This window comes from Chiloscyllium punctatum, chromosome 16, assembly GCF_047496795.1.
Source record: "Chiloscyllium punctatum isolate Juve2018m chromosome 16, sChiPun1.3, whole genome shotgun sequence".
NCBI classification, from domain to species: Eukaryota; Metazoa; Chordata; class Chondrichthyes; order Orectolobiformes; family Hemiscylliidae; genus Chiloscyllium; species Chiloscyllium punctatum.
In genome coordinates, this window is record NC_092754.1 from 28,399,047 (window position 1) to 28,419,808 (window position 20,762).

General features: G+C 38.5%; 1 protein-coding gene across 13 annotated transcripts in view; it reads left to right on the plus strand.

The window, feature by feature from the left end:
• foxj3 (forkhead box J3) overlaps positions 1–20,762 on the plus strand; it is a 163,125-nt gene that overhangs the window by 132,856 nt on the left and 9,507 nt on the right. For 7 of the 13 annotated variants that reach the window (XM_072586621.1, XM_072586624.1, XM_072586632.1 and 4 more), the window contains 6 exons: positions 1,917–2,045; positions 2,814–2,985; positions 4,544–4,849; positions 11,227–11,328; positions 12,007–12,198; positions 17,003–17,107. In XM_072586621.1, coding sequence (XP_072442722.1) covers positions 1,917–2,045; positions 2,814–2,985; positions 4,544–4,849; positions 11,227–11,328; positions 12,007–12,198; positions 17,003–17,107 — 1,006 coding nt within the window. The remainder of the gene's footprint in view (positions 1–1,916; positions 2,046–2,813; positions 2,986–4,543; positions 4,850–11,226; positions 11,329–12,006; positions 12,199–17,002; positions 17,108–20,762) is intronic. The other 6 variants (XM_072586625.1, XM_072586626.1, XM_072586627.1 and 3 more) reach the window with 3 other exon arrangements.

The window sequence follows — 20,762 nt, forward strand, 5'->3', positions numbered from 1 at the left end:
GCCTGTTTCCATGGTAGAGATTGTATGAGAGTGTAGACGCTAATCAAGGATGATGAGTCTCCAAAGTAGCAAATTGAGAACAGTTGCTGCATTATGGTAGGGATTACATCATAGCCTTAAGATTATTTATAACCTCATTCAGATTTGTCAATATGTGATCACCTAGTCAGGATTTCTCATGTTCAAGCTGACTTGTGTGATTAAACCAGTAGTGGTCCATGTTATCACTAAAATTTCATTAAGTGGTAGATATATAGTTTTTGTTCGATGTCTGCTTGAATGGTAATGAACATCTAGCGTTCCAGTGGAAAAGTTTCTTCTTCCAGAATAAGTTATGTCTGGAGGAAGCATCTTGAGCTGTCCAATGCTGAAATGATTTATTGGTGGTTAGTCTTATCACTTGGTGTAACATTTTAAAAGCAGCTCAGGCTGCAAGTTTGTTAATACATATGAATTCTATTAGTACTGAAGCAGGATGGCTTTATACAATTTTTAGAATCAAGTTTGTTACATAAGTTGTTGAGAGAGGGCAGTGCATTCTGTACTAGGTTGTTTTTTTTTTGCCTCTGGCAATACATTCTGAAGCACAAAAATGTTTTATCTGTGCTGCAGCCTGGCACTAACCAAACTAGATAGGGTCATACAGATATACAGCATGGAAACAGACCCTTCAGTCCAACCCGTTCATGCCAACCAGATATCCCAACCCAATCTAGTCCCACCTGCCAGTACCCAGCCCATATCCCTCCAAACCCTTCCCTATTCATACACCCATCCAAATGCTTTTTAAATGTTGCAATTGTACCAGCCTCCACCACTTCCTCTGGCAGCTCATTCCATACACGTACCACCCACTGCGTGAAAAAGTTACCCCTTAGGTGTCTTTCATATCTTTCCCCTCTCACCCTAAACCTATGCCCTCTCTTTCTGGACTCCTCCACCCCAGGGCAAAGACCTTGTCTATTTATCCTATCCATGCCCCTCATAATTTTGTAAACCTCTATAAAGTCACCCCAGCCTGTTCAACCTCTCCCTATAGTTCAAATTCTCCAGCCCTGGCGACATCCTTGTAAATCTTTTCTGAACCCTTTCAAGTTTCACAGCATCTTTCCAATAGGAAGGAGACTAGAATTACACTCAATATTCCAACAGTGGCCTAATTAATATCTTGTACAGCCGCAGCATGACCTCTCAACTCCTGTTCTCAATACTCTGACCAATAAGAGAAAGCATACCAAATGCCGCCTTCACTATCCCAACTACCTGCGACTCCACTTTCAAGGAGCTATGAACCTGCTCTCTAAACTCTTTGTTCAGTAGCACTCTGTAGGACCTTACCATGAAGTGTATATGGCCATCAGTTTCTGTTCTAAGTGGCATCTAATAATCATTTTTATCTCTGTGGTCTACTGTGGATAGCACATTTCATTTTGGGATCACAGAGTACATCAAAGTTTAGGTATCATGTTTGAATCTGTAGTGTTATATAAACCAGAATGATTGCAAAGAGGTTTGGTTGATTTGGAGTTAATGGATTTGAAGTGAAGGAAAGCTTTTTTTTTCCAGAACATATGGGTTTGAACAAGTTGATGCTCTCAGTTTACTACATGCAGCAACTTGCTCATCTGCTAATGCTTTCATGTAAAAACACATTCTGGTAATTGTTCTTTGAACTGTACGGAAGCTTCCTTTTGATATAGATAGGAAGCTTTTATGCTGCAATGTTGGTTTAAGAAGAGCAATACAATGTCACACCCCTTTAGTATTTCTTCCAAGACTTTCAAATCTAACACCAGTTCGTGAAGCTTATGCAAAAGTGAGCCTCGAGAGCCACTGTGCAGTGCATTTGCTATTTGTTGGAGCATCGCCATGCTGCTCTTGAAATCTCAAAAATAATGGGCTTTTTGCTTGTGCAGGTAACACTATATAATCCGGATCAGGATGGAAGTGATAGCCCTCGCAGCAGCCTTAACAACAGCCTGTCTGATGCAAGTCTAGCCTCTGTCAACCTGAATAATGTTGGCTCTGTCCACAATTACGCACAGGTAATGTGATACTTGCTAAGGTATGTTATGGTTGAGACAGAATAGGATGGATATCTTTAAAGAAGAACAAGATATGTACAAGGGAGAATGGGTTAGAAACATGTAGCATATAAGGTGAAGTATGTTGAGAAGAAGCTCAGATGGAACTTAAGAGCTGGTTTATACTTGTGAAGTTAAATGTCTGTTTCTATGCTGTAAATACCAGTAATTTTAGGAACTGTGTAATGTAATTACTGAGCCATAAAGTGCAATTACAACTGAAATGGAGCCACATCACTTTTTATATAAATTAAAGTAATGAGAAACACAAAATCCAGAGTTATTTAACATATTACAAATAGCTATAAGAAAATATGAAGAAAAACTGAGTGTGCAGGACATTCTGACTTTAAAACAATGCTAAAAGTATAAAGAGGTTAGCTAGCATCTGGAAGAGAAAAGTTTATTTAATATCATTGGTGTGATTTTTAAAAGGTGTGAGTTTTGCTAAAAGATATCCGTAATCTTTTTTGTGTTAGATTGCGAACAGATTACTCGACCATCAGTTCTTTATTCTTGAGTAGTGGTTTGCAGGAAAATTCAGCACTTGTTAGTACTTGAGTTCATCCTATCCATTCAGTCTCATCTTTGCATTATAAGATCTGATGTGACTTAATATTTAATAGCTACATGTCAGCCTGCTACTCTGCTCCTATATATAACCTTGAATTTTCACTTAATGTCGTATTCCTCCACTCTGTATCGAGTCATGTGTGTTCATTTGTGTAGGTGACAAACCGGGTTGATTCAGTTCCCCAGAGTCTAACACCACAGCAACAGCAATACAACATGCCTGAGAGGGATACAAAGCCACCCTTCTCAGAATACAACTTTGAAGATCTGAGTGCCTCCTTCCGTAGCCTTTATAAATCAGTCTTTGAGCAGTCCCTCAGCCAGCAGGGTGAGTGTGTATTATGTATTCTGTGTGTTCTATTTCCCATGATCTCTTACACTATACATTCTCTACACATAGCATATATTATATACATCATAAAATTGATTATACATACTTAGAGTTATGTAACATTAATCAAAAACATTTAAACCCAAGATGATTTGTGATTATGTAATATTTCCTTTGTATTTGCACACATGAAAATATAATCCTGGGTCTTATTATTTTCTCAATAATTGGAAAAGATATAGAATTTTTGAAAGATAAAGAGAGTTAATGTTGCATCTTGGTTTTTAAGAATGTGGATGAATGTTGAGAGAAACAGATCTGCATTTGCAGAGGCCTGCATCTAACTTGGGACCTTAACTACTTTCTGCAATAATAATATTTCGACATTTGAGAACTGTTTGTATCATAGCTTGCATGTACCTACTACCCTTGGAAAGCCAGCCTTATAAATCTCTTGGTACCTCTCAGCTTATTCCAGCTGCTGACTGAGCTAGATATAGTGCTATTTGCACTCCTTCTGCTGCTCTGCTATGAAGGAAGAAAGTGCATGTTATCAGGTGGTTACTCATAAGGCAAATAAAAGGCATTATTAACGGAATTGGTAGTCCTGAAATATCTTTCCTTCCAGTGGAGAAAGTGCCAGCTGTTAGTAAATGACCATGGTGACATGCTAGGTGGGATGTGCAGGAACAAATCACTCTCTGATTCAGCATATAACAACATTGCAGGATAACCCTTGTGCAAAAAGTTGGGATTGTGGCCCAGAGTAATAAGTTGGTAAAGCTGTGCTGCAGCTTGAAAGATTTTATTTTCAAAAGCAAGGAATGTTTTCAAACTCTCGGAATTGTACTGTGACCAAAATATCTAAATTTGTCTGTCCTAACATTGTGTCATGGCTATCCGTAGTTTTATTTTCTAACATTTGTGTTAGTGGAGTATATGTCACTTTTCCATGTTATACTGACTCCTGCGCAATTTACAAAGGACTTGTGATTTTAATTTAAGATTAACGTCGTTTTATTTTTATGTAGATAAACTGTGACTTTGGTTCTCCAGATATATACACTCCTCCGTATAGATTGAAAGCAATTGTGCGTTAGAATACTGTGTATTTCTCCAAACTATCTCTTCCTGTCTTTCCTAAATATCAAGTACACTATCTTACATGCTCTATATCCATACTATTGATATCTTAATAAGATGGAAGGAACTGATCTACTGTAACTTATTTGTTCCCAGGACTATATCCTTCTGAATGCTTTGTACTTGCTATATATAAAAAATGGGCTTGTGAAGCAAAGATTCATATTACTACTTGTTTCACTTCATCTTTTTTCACCCAATCTTTACAACCTGCTCAATGAGACTAAAACATTTACCTAGATTTTATAGGAGCAAAAGATATTCATAGTCCAGTGAATTAGTATTCACATTTGAGATTATTGTCATTTTCTCAAAATCATAGGGATTTGTTTAGTGTTTATTTGATTTCAGAATGATTAATGGTTTTTGTGCAAGTATGTCACAGTTTTGATATTTAATCGTTTTTCCATAGGAATGATTAATCTGCCTTCTGAGGCATCGCAGCCAACCCACACATCCTGTTCCTACCAGCATTCTCCCAGCAGTACTGTCAGCACCCATCCGCACAGTGGACAGAACAGTCTGGCCAACAGCCACGCCAGCAGCCTCGGAGGCGGTGGGGGAGGGACACAAGTGCAACTGGCGCAACATCAGATCCACGCACAACACACTCACCACCAGCACCATCAGCACCAACATCCGCAGCACCAGCCAAACCAGCAACACCATCAGCAGCAGCACCACCATCACCAACAGCAGCACATGGCCTGCAATATTGGTAAGACTGAGTTACCCTCTCTTCTGACTTTGGTTTTAGAATTATATTGATTATTCAATACTGTTGGAGGGTGCTAATTGGAGTATTCATGTGTCTTCCTGTTGGGCAGAGTTTAAAGTAATTTGGAAGGGGGATCAAGGATGTAACATTAGAAGAAGGAGAGCTGCACAATGGAATGGAAGAGACAGAGCCTCATAAGAGAAATTAGGCTAATTGTATTTAAAATCACCCGGACCTCAAGTGTTGTATCTGTAGACACTGAGGGCAATAAGGATGGAAATGGTGGAAGCACTGTCAATAATTGTTCAATTCTCCTTAGATACTGGTGAATCACAAATATTACATGCCGTTCAAAAGTGTAACGGTTAGTTGAGCAGCTGCAGGTCACACAGTTTAACCGCTGTGGTGGGGGGAAAAAAGGACAAAACTAGTCATAACTTGGACAAATTTGGAAATTTAAGGAAAGCCAGTTCAGAATCTTTAAAGATTGATTGTGTTTTACTAGTTTGAAGTTTTTTGAGGCAGCAGCGTTAATATGTTTGGTGCATTGCATGTAGACTTCCAAAAGATGTTTGATAAAGAACTACCTAATAGACATGTGTACAAGTCACCTAGTGTTTTAGGTGTGCGGAGCACAAATTAAAATTCAAAATGAAGATCCCAAACTTTTTAACTCTCGTGAACTGGAAAAGATACTGATGGACTTCAAGAGAATATAAATAAGCCAATGGTATGGGCGCACACACAGCAACTGAAGTTTAATTCACACAAGCGTGAATGCTCTTTGGTAGGAAGAATGAGGAGACACAATATAAAGTTAGAAATACAATTCAAAAGGAAGTGCAGATGCTGAGGGATCAGATGTTTTATACAGTGCACAAGTCATCCAAGTTGACAATGCATTTTGAGAAAGTGGTTAATAAGGCATATAGAGATCCTGGATTTCAATAATAGAGGCATGGAGTACAAAAGCAAAACAATTATGGTGAACCTTTATAAAGCATTATTTTGGTCTCGGCTGGAGTATTATGTCCAATTCTGGGGACTGTTTTCTAAATGGAGAGAAAATTCAGAAATCTGAAGTGCAAAGTTGCTGGGAGTCCAAAATTCTCTTAAGGTAAACTTGCAGGTTGAGTCGGTAGTAAGTACAATGTTGGAATTTATTTCAAGAGGACTAGAATATAAGTGCAGGAATGTTTCTGAGGCTTTGTAAAGCTGTGGTCACACCACATTTAAAGTATTGTGAGCAGTTTTGGGTCCCATACCTCAGGAAGGATGTACTGGCCCTGGAGTGGGTGCAGAGGTGTGTCACGCGATTGAGCCCCAGAATGAAAGGCTAAACCTATGAGGAACGTTTGAGGACTTTGCGTCTACACTTGATGGAGTTTAGAAGGGGGAAATCTAGTTGAAATTTACAGAAAACTAAACAGCCTAGACAGAATGGATGTTGGAAAAATGTTTCCATTGGCAGGTGAGACAAGGTCCTGAGAGCATAGCCTCAGAATAAAGGGAAGACCCTTTAGAATGGAGTTAAGCAGAAAATTCTTCCCCTAGAGAGTGGTGAATCGATAAAATTCATTGCCACAGAAGGCTATGGAAGCCACATCATTGAGTATATTTTAAGACAGAGATCTTTATTGTCAAGGGGATCAAGGATTGCAGGGAAAAAGCGGGAGAATGGGGTTGAGAAATTTGTCAGCGACGATTGAATGGTGGAGTAGACTCAATGGCCTGGTTTCTGCTCTTATGTCTTATGGTCTTATGGACTATGTTGTAAGAAGGATGTGAAGATTTTATTTGGAGAGAACCAGGAAAGCTTTAAAAGAAGCAGTCCAGGAATGTAGGACTATATTAACGTGAATAGATTGGAGAACATAAATAGGAATAAGAGAAAAGATGCAGCCCGTTGAGCCTGCTCTGCTTCTTACTACAATCATGACTATGCTTGTGTTCAACTCCACTTTCCTGTCATTCCCCATATCTCTTGTTTCCCTGAGAGTACAAACCCCTCTCTCGGGAATAAATTTGTTCAGTGATGGCGCACACTGAACTCTCCATAGGAAAGAGTTCCAAACTGTCAGAATCCTCTAAATGGAAACCTCTCTATGTTTCAACCTTTGATAATTGATCTCTTCTCCTGAAACTGTGCCCTTCTGATCTCAATTCACCAGCTTGGGGAAACAATGTTTCAAACACTTTTGTTTCCCCACATACCGCCTTGTCACCTTGTCAATTGCTCGGTGAACCTCTCCATATTTCTGTGTCCTTCACACAGCTTGTATTCCCATCTGAATTTGTATCATTAGCAAACATAATCAGTACCCTCTCCTTAATCAGTGATATAGAGTAGAGACATGTGGATTTGCTAAGTGCACTGTTAAGACAGCCTTGATAGATTCCAGCACAATACTAATGGCTGATATCAGGTTAACTGACCTGCAGCCTCCGGTTTCCTGCTCCCTGCTTTGTTGTTGCATTTACTAACTTTCAAGTCACTAGGATTATTCCAGACTCTAGTGAATTCTGGAAAATTGTGGAAATTGCAGTTACTCTGGCTGCAGCTATCTCTTTTGGAACACTGGAAAGTTGACTGTTCGATCCTGGGGTTTTATAGGATTTTAGTTCTTTCAGTTTCTCCAGTACCTTTTCTCAGCTGAAATTAATTTACTTACCATTATAAAGTCCCTAGGTTGTCCTCTATTCTGATACTTAACTTGTGTTTTCTATTGAAAAGAAAGACCTACAAAATATTCATTCAGTATTGCTACCATTTTTTATTCTCTCTCATAATTTCTCCTGTCTCTATTTCTAAAAGACCAGTGCTTGTTTTAGCTCTCCCTTTATAGTTATTTAATCAGGAGTAAGTGAGGACTGCAGATGCTGGAGATCAGAGCTGAAAAATGTGTTGCTGGAAAAGCGCAGCAGGTCAGGCAGCATCCAAGGAGCAGGAGAATCGACGTTTTGGGCATAAACTTTTCTTCAGGAAGAAGGGCTTATGCCCGAAATGTCAATTCTCCTGCTCCTTGGATGCTGCCTGACCTGCTGCACTTTTCCAGCAACACATTTTTCAGTAGTTATTTAATCAACCTACTTGGTCATGTTATGACAAACCTTTAGCGCAGTTGGGATTTAAACCCAGATTTTCTGGACCAGAGCTAGAGACATTACCACTGTGCCTCAAGAGCTCCACCCTTTTTTATATATTTTAATCAACCTGTTCAGGAATGTCCTGCGTGTTAAAACCCCGCCCTTTTTATGTACTCATAAAAGTTGTGACAGTCTGTTTTTATGAACCTGACTAGTTTACAGAAAATAACACCTATCCAGTCAACCACTTTTAAGTAATTGCCAGATAACTGCCACTGCCAGGCAGTTTTTGTGAAATTAGTCTTTGTAAATAGCTTTCAGTTTTGAAGTTCCAAGCCAGGAGCTAACTGTTAATGTAAATTATAGTTTGAGAAAAGTTTACTCAGTGTATTCTAGCTGCCCCAAATTCCTAAGTTGGCACTCATTCTTCATTGTCTTTACACTCTGCTGAACTGAAGCTGTTCTTAATTGGAGAAGAAAATGTTGAGAGGAGATTGCTTAGAAGTGCACTAATCATTAGAGGTTTGGTCAGAGGTGGTGGAAAGGAACTGTTCTGTTGATGAAAGGGTCAAAAACCAATCATGATAGGCAGAATAGTGAAAAGTGACATGACAAAGATTTTTTTTATTTGCTCTTTGGGATCTAGAGGTGCACACCTTGAGTGAGTGAGTGACTGTATTCTACCCCTTATCCCTTTCTAGAGCTGCTGATGTTTGAACTGTACAAACTTGCTAGAAAAATAGTTTTTTTTGACAAGATATAGAATGTGATATTTATGTGTTTCTTCTAATCACAGCCCTGTAGATTTACTGCTGCACCATGATCTCACTTAGCCACCGATACTGTTGGGAAATATTTAGTAAATATTATTTCCAATGCTTCTGCAATCACATGCACCATGCTGCAGGTGTTGCTCAAAGGTCTATAATATCCAGGGCTAAATCCAGCTGAAGTCGAAAAGTGTAACACTGGAAAAGCACAGCAGGTCAAGCAGCATTCAAGGAGGAGGAGGAGAGTCAATGTTTCGAGCATTCTTGCTGAAGGGCTTATGCCCGAAAGGTCGACTCTCCTGCTTCTCGGATGTTGCTGACCTGTTGTGCTTTTGCAGTGCCACATTTCTCCACTCTGACTCTCCAGCATCTGCTATCCTCACTTTCTTCAAAATCCAGATGGACAAATGTGATTGATTAGCAATAATTTCAAAATTAAACAAGCAAGCCAGCAGTTTTCCTTATTAGGTGGCTGTACAGTTACTGTATCTATGATTATACATAGTTCACTTAGTAACTTTGGTATATCAGAACTGCCATACAAAAATTATATCCTCAATCACTTCATTGAAAATGTTTTTCCCTTGTGCCCTTTCATACTTGGGTGAGTGGTTTTTAAGTTATGTAACACTTAAGTGAAGTAGTGATCAGTTTGTCATCTGTCACTAGTTTTTGGAGCAATGGACTATTTTGAGGTTAGAATTAAGAGCATCACAGAAGAGGATTGTACAGCATTGAAGTGTAATGGACTGGAAGGAAAGTTATTATCTGTACAATATTGATGACTTTTGATAGGAAGTGTTAATAGCGAGTTTTGAGAAGATTTGTAGCTCAGGTTGAGGTTTTGGATGTAGGTTTGCTCGCTGAGCTGGAAGGTTCATTTCCAAACGTTTCGTTACCCTACAGGTAACATCTTCAGTGGGCCTCAGGCGAAGCAATGTTGAAACTTCCTGCTTTCTATTTATATGTTTGGGTTGGTGATGTCATTTCCTGTGGTGGTGATATTTCCTGTGGTAAAGGAAATAGAGTTAGACCCCATCTACCACCCCCTGAGAAAAGTGCACCATGATCTCACTTAGCCACCGATACTGCTGGGAAAAGTTTAGTAAATATTATTTCAGGTCCTTCTGCAATCACATGCACCATGCTGCAGGTGTTGCTCAAAGGTCTATAATATCCAGGGCTAAATCCAGCTGAAGTCGAAAAGTGGGGTCTAACTCGAATGTGTTTGTTGGTATCAACCACATTAGAAATCTGGTTGAAGAATGCAACTTGCGTTTGGCAAAGGGGGAGGTGAAGTGAAGTAAAAGAAATAGGATTCTTGTGGCCAGTCACAGATGTGAAAAACAGGAGAATGGGCAGGTAAGGTGGGGAAGAAGCATAGCAAAAGCGATGACGTGGTGGTGGTGGGAACCGTTCAGCAGCCTAGCTATTAAGCTATCTCTTTCATTGCCAGCTTTTAGATTTGCTCTATACATGCTGTATTGGCATGTACTAAGGTAAACGGTTTTCAATGTATTCTGCAGTTTTGCTGTGCAACCTATCACATTGTCATAAGCTTGAGTCACCACGTAGTTCAGTGGGGCACATTTATGAAGTGTTCCTCCTAACTGACTTGCCTCTCATTATAATGGGGAAAGAAGCATGTAAACATGAGCATGTTAAGATAAAATACTGAGCATGCATCCAATATAATATGTTGCACATCTTTGGCCACGTGCTGAAGTAGTTGTATTTTATTTCTCCATGCACCATAACCACTATTTCAGGAACACTTGCTTCCACCACATGTCAGATGCTTAAGGTTCATTTGCATAAAGATTGTTGGTATATTTTCACTTGGATCTTTTTTAAAATCATGTAATAATAGGTGGATGAATTATACAGTCCCAAATTTGATTCTCAATCTGTGCTGATCAGAGTTGAAGTGTGTTGCTGGAAAAGCACAGGCAGTCAGGCAGCATCCGAGGAACAGGAGAATCGACGTTTCGAGCATAAGCTCTTCATCAAGAATGTTCATTCCTCAGATGCTGCCTGACTGCCTGTGCTTTTCCAGCACCACACTTTTTGACTCTGATCTGCAATGCTCACATTCTCCTTAATTTGTTAATCAGCCAAATGGTGGCCAGGATTTTATGTATTGTCTAAGTATCATTGGCTAAAGGAGAAAGGGTAGACCAAGCATGAGTTCAAATTCTCACGACGTTCCAAATGGCATTACAACCCCAAATTACTCAAACGCAGCCGCCAATTTGTACACATGGTCTCACAAAGAATAATTAGTTTTTTTTTTCATTAATCTCTTTTATTGAAATGAATCGGTAGAATTTTCTGAGCCCAATTTAAGTGTTCAAATCAGTTGAGGTTCAAACTACCAACTGAGCCAAGCTGACATGACATTAAGAAAGAGCAAAAATAGCTGGATTGTTGATATAATTCTCACAGCAATGTTTTAATCATATGTGTTAAGTCCTCATTATGTTGTTCTAATGCTCTTTGATGGGTTTATGGCTGTTGTAGGCATTCCTTCTGATTGGTGCATGAATCTGGACACTCTGAAGGAGAGTTTCCGTATTGCTAGCAGTTTCAACTGGTCTGATGTGGATCTCTCCCAGTTTCAAGGTAGGTTATTGATATGTGGAGCTGTGCTCCCTACCTGCTATGGCTAACTGGAGCCCTCCAAGGTACAAATTCCTGTTTTCTTCTGAACATATGTTTTTAAGAAAAGTGAAGACCAGGCAATTTAAAATTAAAATGTAAACTTGAGTGTCTGAATTACATTTTAGGCCTCAAATATTATAATTAAAATGTGCCTTTATGTTTTATAATTTCTGGAGAAAGTTAAATGATACTATTTCTCCTGTAATATCCTAGAACAATTTGGGCACATCATCTCCAAGCTACAGAGCAGAAATATTTTTCAGTCATTTATGGGTCTAATCTGTGCAAGTTTGCATCTAGTTCTGCTTGTGAGTCAAGTTTTGAAATGGTAGGCTTATTCTGTTCTGTCATGCCATGCTCACCACACATCCACAAACCAACCTGATCCTGTGCACACAACAAAATTGGCTGATAGAATTTGTGCTCAATGTATGGAGCTAGGTCAGAGATCAGTGTTTTTATTTTATTGAATTTTAGTTTGATGTTTTGTTTGATTAATCCTTTTGTTTACGTTACTGCAGTTGGCCTTTTCATTAAAAAGATACCTGCTTTGCCTGCAGGCTGTGGACCCATTGGTTCTTTAGCCTCTTGTTTCCCTGGATTCTCTCCTTAACACTCTGTCATGCCTTTTATCCGCAGGTCTGATGGAGAGTATGAAACAGGCGGATCTCAATAACTGGTCACTCGATCCTGTTCAGTTTGCGGACTTGTGCTCTTCCCTAAACCAGTTCTTCACACAAACTGGTCTGATCCAGTCACAAGGGAACATGCAGCCCTCGGTTTGTCACAGCACAATGCATTCGCAGAAACCAAACCAGCACATCAGTACAGGTATAGACTCCAAAATATAGAGATAGATATAGCTTTAAATTTATAGATAAGGTATTCACGTAGGTGAAGCTTTAAAGATGCTTAATCTTTTGTTTGTTAGGCCATGGCAATTCAATAAATTGTTGCTCAGTTTTAACCCCAAGAAAAAGGTGCCAAGCAGGCCTTTTTATTTTTAATTTATGTTTACCTTTTATATATTTTAATTTATTTAGGAAAGACAGGGAAAACAGCCAACATTATTGTGCAAAGGAAAGGAGTTTGGTTTTATCTGCCTCTGAATCTCATTCATTTCCAAACCAAAACTGTGTATGTGTCTTTGGAATCAAATTCATAGTGCCATCATTCTGCACAATAAGCCTGGACTGTCTGAGCAACTTCATGTGAAACACTCCAGGTACCGTGCACGAAAAGACTGATCATTTGAACAAGTTGCTTCTGGTCACCTCCTAGAATCCCAAAGAGAGAATTCAGGGTGGTGGGTTGACCTAGATTGGGAAACAGAGCCAAACTTGCAATTTGTGAACCAGATTTCAACCTGGTTTTCATATGTTTATCTGTGTTAATAGCAGTTCTTCTATAATGTGGTGGTTGCGTTCTTGTGCAACCCTGCATTATAGAAAAATCGCTTTTTAGAAACAGCGCTTAAAGTATTGGCGTTCCCAATTCGTTAATCGCATTACAGCAAAATCGTGTTGATGAAACACGTGTTATAACAGAACAATGTGTATTGCAAATCAGTAAAATGAAAATCAACCATTAATGCGCTGCGCATCAAATTATTTGTTAACAAAGAGCTTTGCGGCTCAGCCTTGTGACACTTTCCCCTTAATTGCTAATTCCTAACATCCTCTTTGTTTACAGTGTTCTGCTCTGCAGGTTTAGCCTATTTTAACAATGCCTGTCTTGTGAAATTAACTTCATTTGTTTTTTACAGTTTCTCTTGCTCTTTGTGCTCAAGTTTACCAGCATTTTGCTTAATTCTTGCAGGTTTTTCCAGTTCCTCGTGATTACTTTTGTTTGCTTTACTTGTATATTTTATTTTGCCTTTCTGTTCTACTCTAAATCTCCCTCTTTGTATTTGCAGTATGTAGATCTCTGACTTTCCCAATCTGTAGCCCATTTGTTTTTAATTAAATTTGACATCTTATCTGTTTTCTGCCTTCTACTAACCAGTTTCTCTTAATATGGCAGTTTTCAGTTATTTGCTGCTGCTGTTTTCCATACTTTAGTCACCATTTGACATTTCATTTTACAAGCAGTGGCTGTTGCTTCCTCTGTTCTGCTAAGCGGGATTGCAAAATTCAAATTTAACAACCCAGAAGCACCAGAGAGCAGATTAGTGAAGAGTTAAAAGAGGCACTGGTCTACTGTGTAATTAGAAATGGCGCCATTTTGTTGCTCATTCTCTGATTACCAGTTTAATTGAGACTGTAAGTAACTGTGCTATATCAATATAGCACAGACCTGGAAACAGAAGGGGATCATTTGTCCCTTCAAGCCCACCTCTTCATTCAGTAAGGTCATAGCTGATCTGAATATGGTCACTTTTCCATCTGCTTCCCATAACCTTGAATTCCTTGGCTACTAAAACTCTGTCAGACTTTATCTTGAATTAATTCAATGACCCAGCCTCCACGACTTTCTGAAGGAGAGAATTCCACATGTTAATAATCCTCAGGGGAAAATAAAATTCACCTCACCTCTTGCATAAAAGGGAAACATTTTTCTTGAATTGTGTCCTCCTAGTTCTAGTCTCCCCGCAGAACAGCATTTCCTCCACCTTATCGAGTCTCCTTAGGATCTTAAATGCTTCAGTAAAGTGACCCCTCATTGTTCTAAATTCCCAACAATACAGGTTCAGTCTTGCCCCATACGGTAGCCTTTTGTCCCAAGCAAGCCTTTTCTGAATTGTATAGATTGGTTTACATCTTTTTGTTCTGAAGTAAGGTGACCAAAACCCTGCACAGTATTCAAGATATGGTCACATCACAACTGCAATAAAGCCTCTTTTCTTTTATTTCCATTTCTCTTGCCTTACAGGTCAGCGTTCCATTTGTCATTCAGTTGCTGTATTACATATAACTTGCGATTCATGTACCAGGGCATCCAGATCCTTCTGTAGCATCATGCCCTGCAATATCCCTTTCTTTAAATAGTATAGTGCTTTCCCATTTTTCCTGCCAAAGTAGTCAAACTCTCATTTTTCTACATTATACTCAATCTGCCAAATCTTTGCCCCCTCACTTGTTTGTATCCCCTTGCAGACACTATTACTTGACAATTTAAATTTCCACCGGTCTTGGTGTTATTGGCGAGTTTATCCGTATGGTTGCTTCCTTGATGTCATCATGATATTGAGTGCAAATGGTTGCAGCCCCACTACTGATCCCTGTAAAGTTTCACTAATTACAGCAGGCCAACCTGAAAAGATCCATGTATTCCTTTTTTGTCATTCCCTGGTAGCTAACCAAGCTTTTATCCATGCCAACACATTTCCCACTGTACCATGTGCTGTTGTGTAATAACCTTTTTATTGCAGCATCTCATCAAATGCCTTTTGAAAATCCAAATACATCATACCTATAAGGTTCCACTTTATCTACCTTGTTTGTTATTTCCTCAAACAATCCTAATAAAATTAAATTGAATTTTGCTTTTACAAAGCCATGCTGACTGACTAATCTCCATCATTTTTAAGTATCCTGTTGTAACTTTTTTAATAGTGGATTCTAGCATTTTCCCTATGATTCACTCTAGCCTAACTGGCACATAGTTTCCTGCTTTCTGTCTCCTTTCTTGAAAAAAGGCGTTCCACCATCTATTTTCAAATCTGCTATTGGTGATAAAGGTGCCACGTCAGTTCCTAGTGCTAATTTGAATTTGGTCAGTGGTAGGGAGTCCATAAAGGGCTCAGTCCCTAGAGCTAAGGAAAATTAGCTCTTTTGTGTACAGCTCTGAATCGCTGAAAAACAATTCCTGCTCAGCCACTCGCTATTGTAATCATCTGAACTTAGAGATATAGGGACTATGTGAGGGAAGAATCAGGTATGGGTGTGATACAATTGAATAGTTCATTGCCACACAGAGACATGGACACAGTTTCTAGTGGCCTCTTGTTTTGTTTGCATCCAGAGATCTGGCAGAGATGCAACTCATTCCAAGTTATTTGTAACTGTCTTTACTCCACAAGGAACTGTAGAAATAGCCCAGTGATGTCCACATTTTCTCTTTCTCTGTGGAGAAATACCTGTCTTCGATCAGAACCTCACAGCAATTTGCTGAAACAATACAATCCTTGTCTAAATGTCACATTGGGTCTCCTGTGCTGTGCTTCCTCAGCATCCATTGTCTTAATTTCCAAAACATCACTCAAATCTGGTGTGCTATTTCAGAATCTGAAAGTCAGCTGCTCTTCCTTTATTAATAGCTTGATATGTGGGTCTGAGAAACAAAATTGCCATGAGCTAACTGTAAATGTTTAAATTCTGAATATCTTAATACATTATTTAAACAGTATGTATACAGCGCTCTGCATATACAAATAAATGTTCAATCTGTTCTTTCCTCCACTGAAGGCTGATTCCCTTTGTGATGTAATCATTGACTTTACATGTTAGAGTCAACGGGAACCAATTTTAAATTCATGTACATGTTTTTCCATAAGTGTCTCAATTCATTTTGTTATATCAACTTCAGGAAAAATTCAGTCTTGTGTTTAAGAATTACTGTAACAAGCGAAAGAAGTTGTGATGTGAAAAGAGCACAGTATTTAAATATGTTGAATGAAAAATAAGCACTGGTCTCACTGTGATTGACCAAAAATATGTTTTCCCTCTGATCCTCATCCAAATTTCCTTTTTTAATAATTGAGAAAGGACTTCAGTGATGGAAATTGAATGCTTAATAAAAACCAAAAGAACTGTGGATGCTGTAAATCAGCAACAAAAACAGAAATTGCTGGAAGAGCTCAGCAGGTCCGGCAGCATCTGCTGAATGAAATCAGAGTTAACATTTTGAGTCGAGTGACCTTTCCTCCAAACTGAAGTTGAATGCTTGTCATCTTTTTAAGTCTAAACTTGGGTGTACCAACAGATATTATGGAGAGTCAACCTCCATTCGCTCCATTCCAAAGGTTCCCAAAGTCTTAACCTCAAAATACTTCAGCTTAATGAACCCATGTAGCATTCTTGCTTTTGCAATCCTAACAGAAAATGAGATGGATAATCCCAGAATGATTTAGCCAGGGATTTAGGTTAAGCATCTGTGCAATTGAGTGTATCCCAACTCAATCACACAGACCTCTGAGAGCCATAAGAAATTTCATCCATCAGTATTGTCCTGATTCAGAATAAAAGTGCAATGTCTCAGCTTTCTTGAGGAATTCTTCATATTTATTTCTTATTCAAAGTTTAGAAATAACTAGTATATGATGATGAGTAAAAGGTTTGGATTATTCCTGCTCCTTTAATAGACATTAACTTAATATTGCTAGATTTACTATCCTACATGCATTTGGTATGAGTTGCTCATCGAAATGAAACAAAAGGTGAAAAATAATAGGCAGTATTTTTTTGTTGAAGTGATGATTGACAAATTGAATATTTGTAATTTGTCACATAAAATTGCACCCATTTCTTTATTGCCTCAGGACATTTTCTCAAAGTGTCCTTTATTCATCCAGGAGCAGGCCATATAAATGTGCATTTGGATCTGACAATAATACTGGATCTGGTTGTTTGACGCTATTGATGTATGTTTGGACTGAAGTGGTGATTTCTCACTCCTGCACCACTTTCTCACACAGGAAGCTTGTACATTGACTCCAGACAAAACCTTCCTGCTTCAATGATGGGACCCCCTGGGTACCCCCATCTCCCACCTCTCAGTACCCCAGGACCAGCCATGACAGGTAATTGCCCCATATTAACTGCTTATTCTTGGGGCTGTCACCTTATTATTTTTCTTCCCTGCTTTCTCTTCCCTTTTGACCTGCATGTTGTATGCATGTCTGGGATCCTGGGTGCATCTTACTTGCATGTTGCTGCCAGAAACTGGAAACAGTTAGAAATGGTAAAAGTTTTGCAGTCAACCTGCCTTTGTAATGCATCCTTAAACAGAGCAAACACTAGTGGACGTCGGACTTCAGAGGTATCATTTTGCTCATATCCAAATGATGTGCCTTTTCAGTTTGGCACAGTTGATGATGCATTGTCTAAATCAAGATATCGTTACTTCAAATCCCAAAGTTCTTCTCCAGTCTTTTGGAATGTCCTGAAGATGTACAAAAGAGTTATATAATTCTTCATTATAATTATGTAAAAGCACATTCATTTTTTAATATTGCTGCTGAAAAGTTTCATTGTATCAGGTCGCTGGCAATTTCATTTTGAATTCCTGATGCAGACTCCTCAATATTTGTGATTAGATTACAGTTGATCACACCTAAAGGTTCACAGTTTAAAGTTCCTGGGGGTTGAAACCCCAAAAATTCAATGTTTTTCCTCCAACATCTCCTTTTTCCTCCTCTCATGTTGAGCAAAATTTTACCATTTGTATGGAGCCCTGAACTAACTGGTACCTCAGTAACCTGCATGTAGATCTGTTTTATGAACAATGATTTACCTCTGAAAAGCATTTTTCAACTGCTGACTTTCCCCCAAGGATTGATGTGTTCATCAGCATGCTCCAAAACAGGGAGAATTGAGCTTAATGTTTAGACCATGAGTGCTGAAGTAAAATGCATAGCCAAAATCAGTTTACACAAATCTGTATAGTGTCACGAATTTGAAATTGTGTTTCTGAGAGTGTGAGTTGAGGTAACGTGATGAATTTGATTATACTTTACATCATCATTTTTTTTAAAAAAAGCATTTTAATGGAAGTTTAAAATCTAACAAACAAACAAACAAGTTCCAAATGCCATCCTTTAGACCCAACTCCTGTCATCTTAATGCTTCACAGATGGTGGGATGTAACCTCCATAAATATATGATCAAAAAATTGTTTTGCAGCAGATACTGTGCCTTTGTGTTTAGCTCCCTCAGTGACAGTTTTGGTAGCAGTGATGTGCAACAGACCAGGAGATCAGAGGTTCATTTCAAAGTCTGTGAATCTTAGGCAGGTTTTGAAGGGAGTAAAAAAACATCAGCTAGGTACCCTGATCCTGATTATTGTTCATTGACCCCCTTGTAGAAGTGTGCACATGTATGGATACAAGGTAGCTTGGCAGTGAACAACAACCTGAACAGTGAGGTAATTCTCCAACATATATCATCAACACACTGACACAATGACTACTTGATATAGGTGCTAGAGAGCAGTATTCAGGCTTGGATATCTGAATCTGTTCCCACAGAATTTCTATTGTTTCACCTGTCTTGCCGATTTTAAGTATATTTATTTTGGAATTACTGTGGGATGAAAACCACAAATGGTGTGATTTATCACACATCTCTAAGATGCATATTATGTGCAAAAGTAGTCTGGTCAAGTGGAAGAGTAATATGTTTTGTGATCATACATTCCTCAACGATCCTGTATGCTTTTATTTCTTGTGTATTTCCTGAACAACGGTGTACTGGTATCATACTTCAGGTAGTGCTTATGATATTGGTTTTGATATGCCTTCAGAGTTGTGACTCAGCCATTACTGCATGGTTTACATCAAAGTAGATCACATAAAAATGTTTTGTACAGTAGACTGAACCAAACTTTTAAAACATTGCAATTTGGTTAAGGTACATGTTGAAAACACTCATGAATATGCTCAAATGTAAATTAACTCTGCCTCAAAGTTCACTCAAGGTCTTCAAAAAATCCTCAATTCTTACATGAGAGTCAAAAAAATGAATACCTTGACATTTAAAATCAAGTGTTTTTTTTGCAGTACCATGTTGAAGAATCTCTGATTTTAAATCAGTTAAGCTTTGCATAAAATTGGGAGGTTGTGGTACGGTCTTGAATGATTTCCACCTCTCCCTCCCTTCAGTAAGTCAACAGAATGTGACGTCTAGTGATACTGTAAACTTGTTCTTTCTTTGTGATATCTAGCTGAAGCCATCAAATATAGGATGACTTTCAGTTCCTTGCTATCCATGAGAAGTTCAGACAGACTGTACTTGCAATCTTTGGTACACCAGCCTACTATGATGCATTATGAGAATTTTGGATTAAAGTTCAGAAAACCTGGAGTTGATTGCAGTCAGTTTGATTACTGTGTTGAAACTCTGTGGCATAATTCACCCAATTTTGACAAGTCGCTGGATGTTTGAAATGAGGACTTTGCTGGTTCAACAGGACTGGGTTGACCATAGAAGAGTTAAAGGACAGAAAAAGACTGGCTCAACATAGCTGATCAAACAAGCTGTGTCTTCTCACCCCATTTATGAGCACCTGATCAATAGCCTTGCAGGTTGTAGTGCTTGAGCATGCAAATCCAGGTTGTTACTTTATGTCTAACATATTGAATTAAGCAGTTGCACCAAAAACACAAGATCTATTATCAAATACTTGGGAAATATTGAGAAAGTGAACTTCTTTGGTCTTGTGGATATGTAGTAATAGCAGTAATAACTTAGATTGGTTGTTTGCAGTTTGATTCCTGTACTACTACAAATGGATGCGTACTCCTGGTGATGTTTCTAACTCATCTTTGGATATTTGTCTCAGTGCAATTTTCTGACGAAGCAATGTTGTGAGCCAAAAAATAAGCATGATATGATTTTGTTATAACTGTAGTGGAGTATCACCGAGAGTAGACTCATACAGTAAACTACGGGGTGTTATTTAACGTAAACACATAGTTATCTAGTAATATGTAAATAGGAATGATTATGTTGTGCTCTTGGAATGTTGAAAATTAATTAATGTTCATGTATGCTCCCAGGCTAATGTTTTCTGTTCCTCTGCACATTCAAATCCTCAGTTAATTTCTTCTCACGTTGCTAGACCTGCTGGTAAGCAGTAGCCAGCACACCAGTTATTCATCATTTTAATTCATTGGTGCATTGTAGTGTTGCTATCTAGATTAATTGCAACAAATTTGGGATTTTGGCTAGAAACTTGATTTTATTTAATCTTAACAGCACTACAACAGACTCAAATATTTTAAATTTCATTGCATGTTTGTTGTATTCTGTCTGCCAGTCTCCAGTGTTGTTGATGACATTCTCCCTTTGGACGTAGTGGGAAGTAGAATGTGTCATAGCTTTTAAAAGGCAAAAAATAACAAATTCTTGCAGAAAAACATATGACAATCAACAAATTGGGAAGCACTTTGATACAGGCAAGATGGGTTAAATTACCTCCACTTCTGCTGTGGAATCCAAGTAGAATAATTTCTGGATACAGACAAACTGCTTAATTGTTGAAAAGCTGGAGGACCTGTTTGAAAACAGTTGAAGAGCCAGTTACTGGGGAAAGATTCTGCAGCAGATAGAAATACATTCAGAAAAGAACTGATATTTTTCAGGAAAAAGGGATTGGGTATGACAGCACAGGTGGATTAAGCTGATTTATCAAAATTAGGTTTATTTTCCATACAGTCACTTGGTCTGTGCTTCATC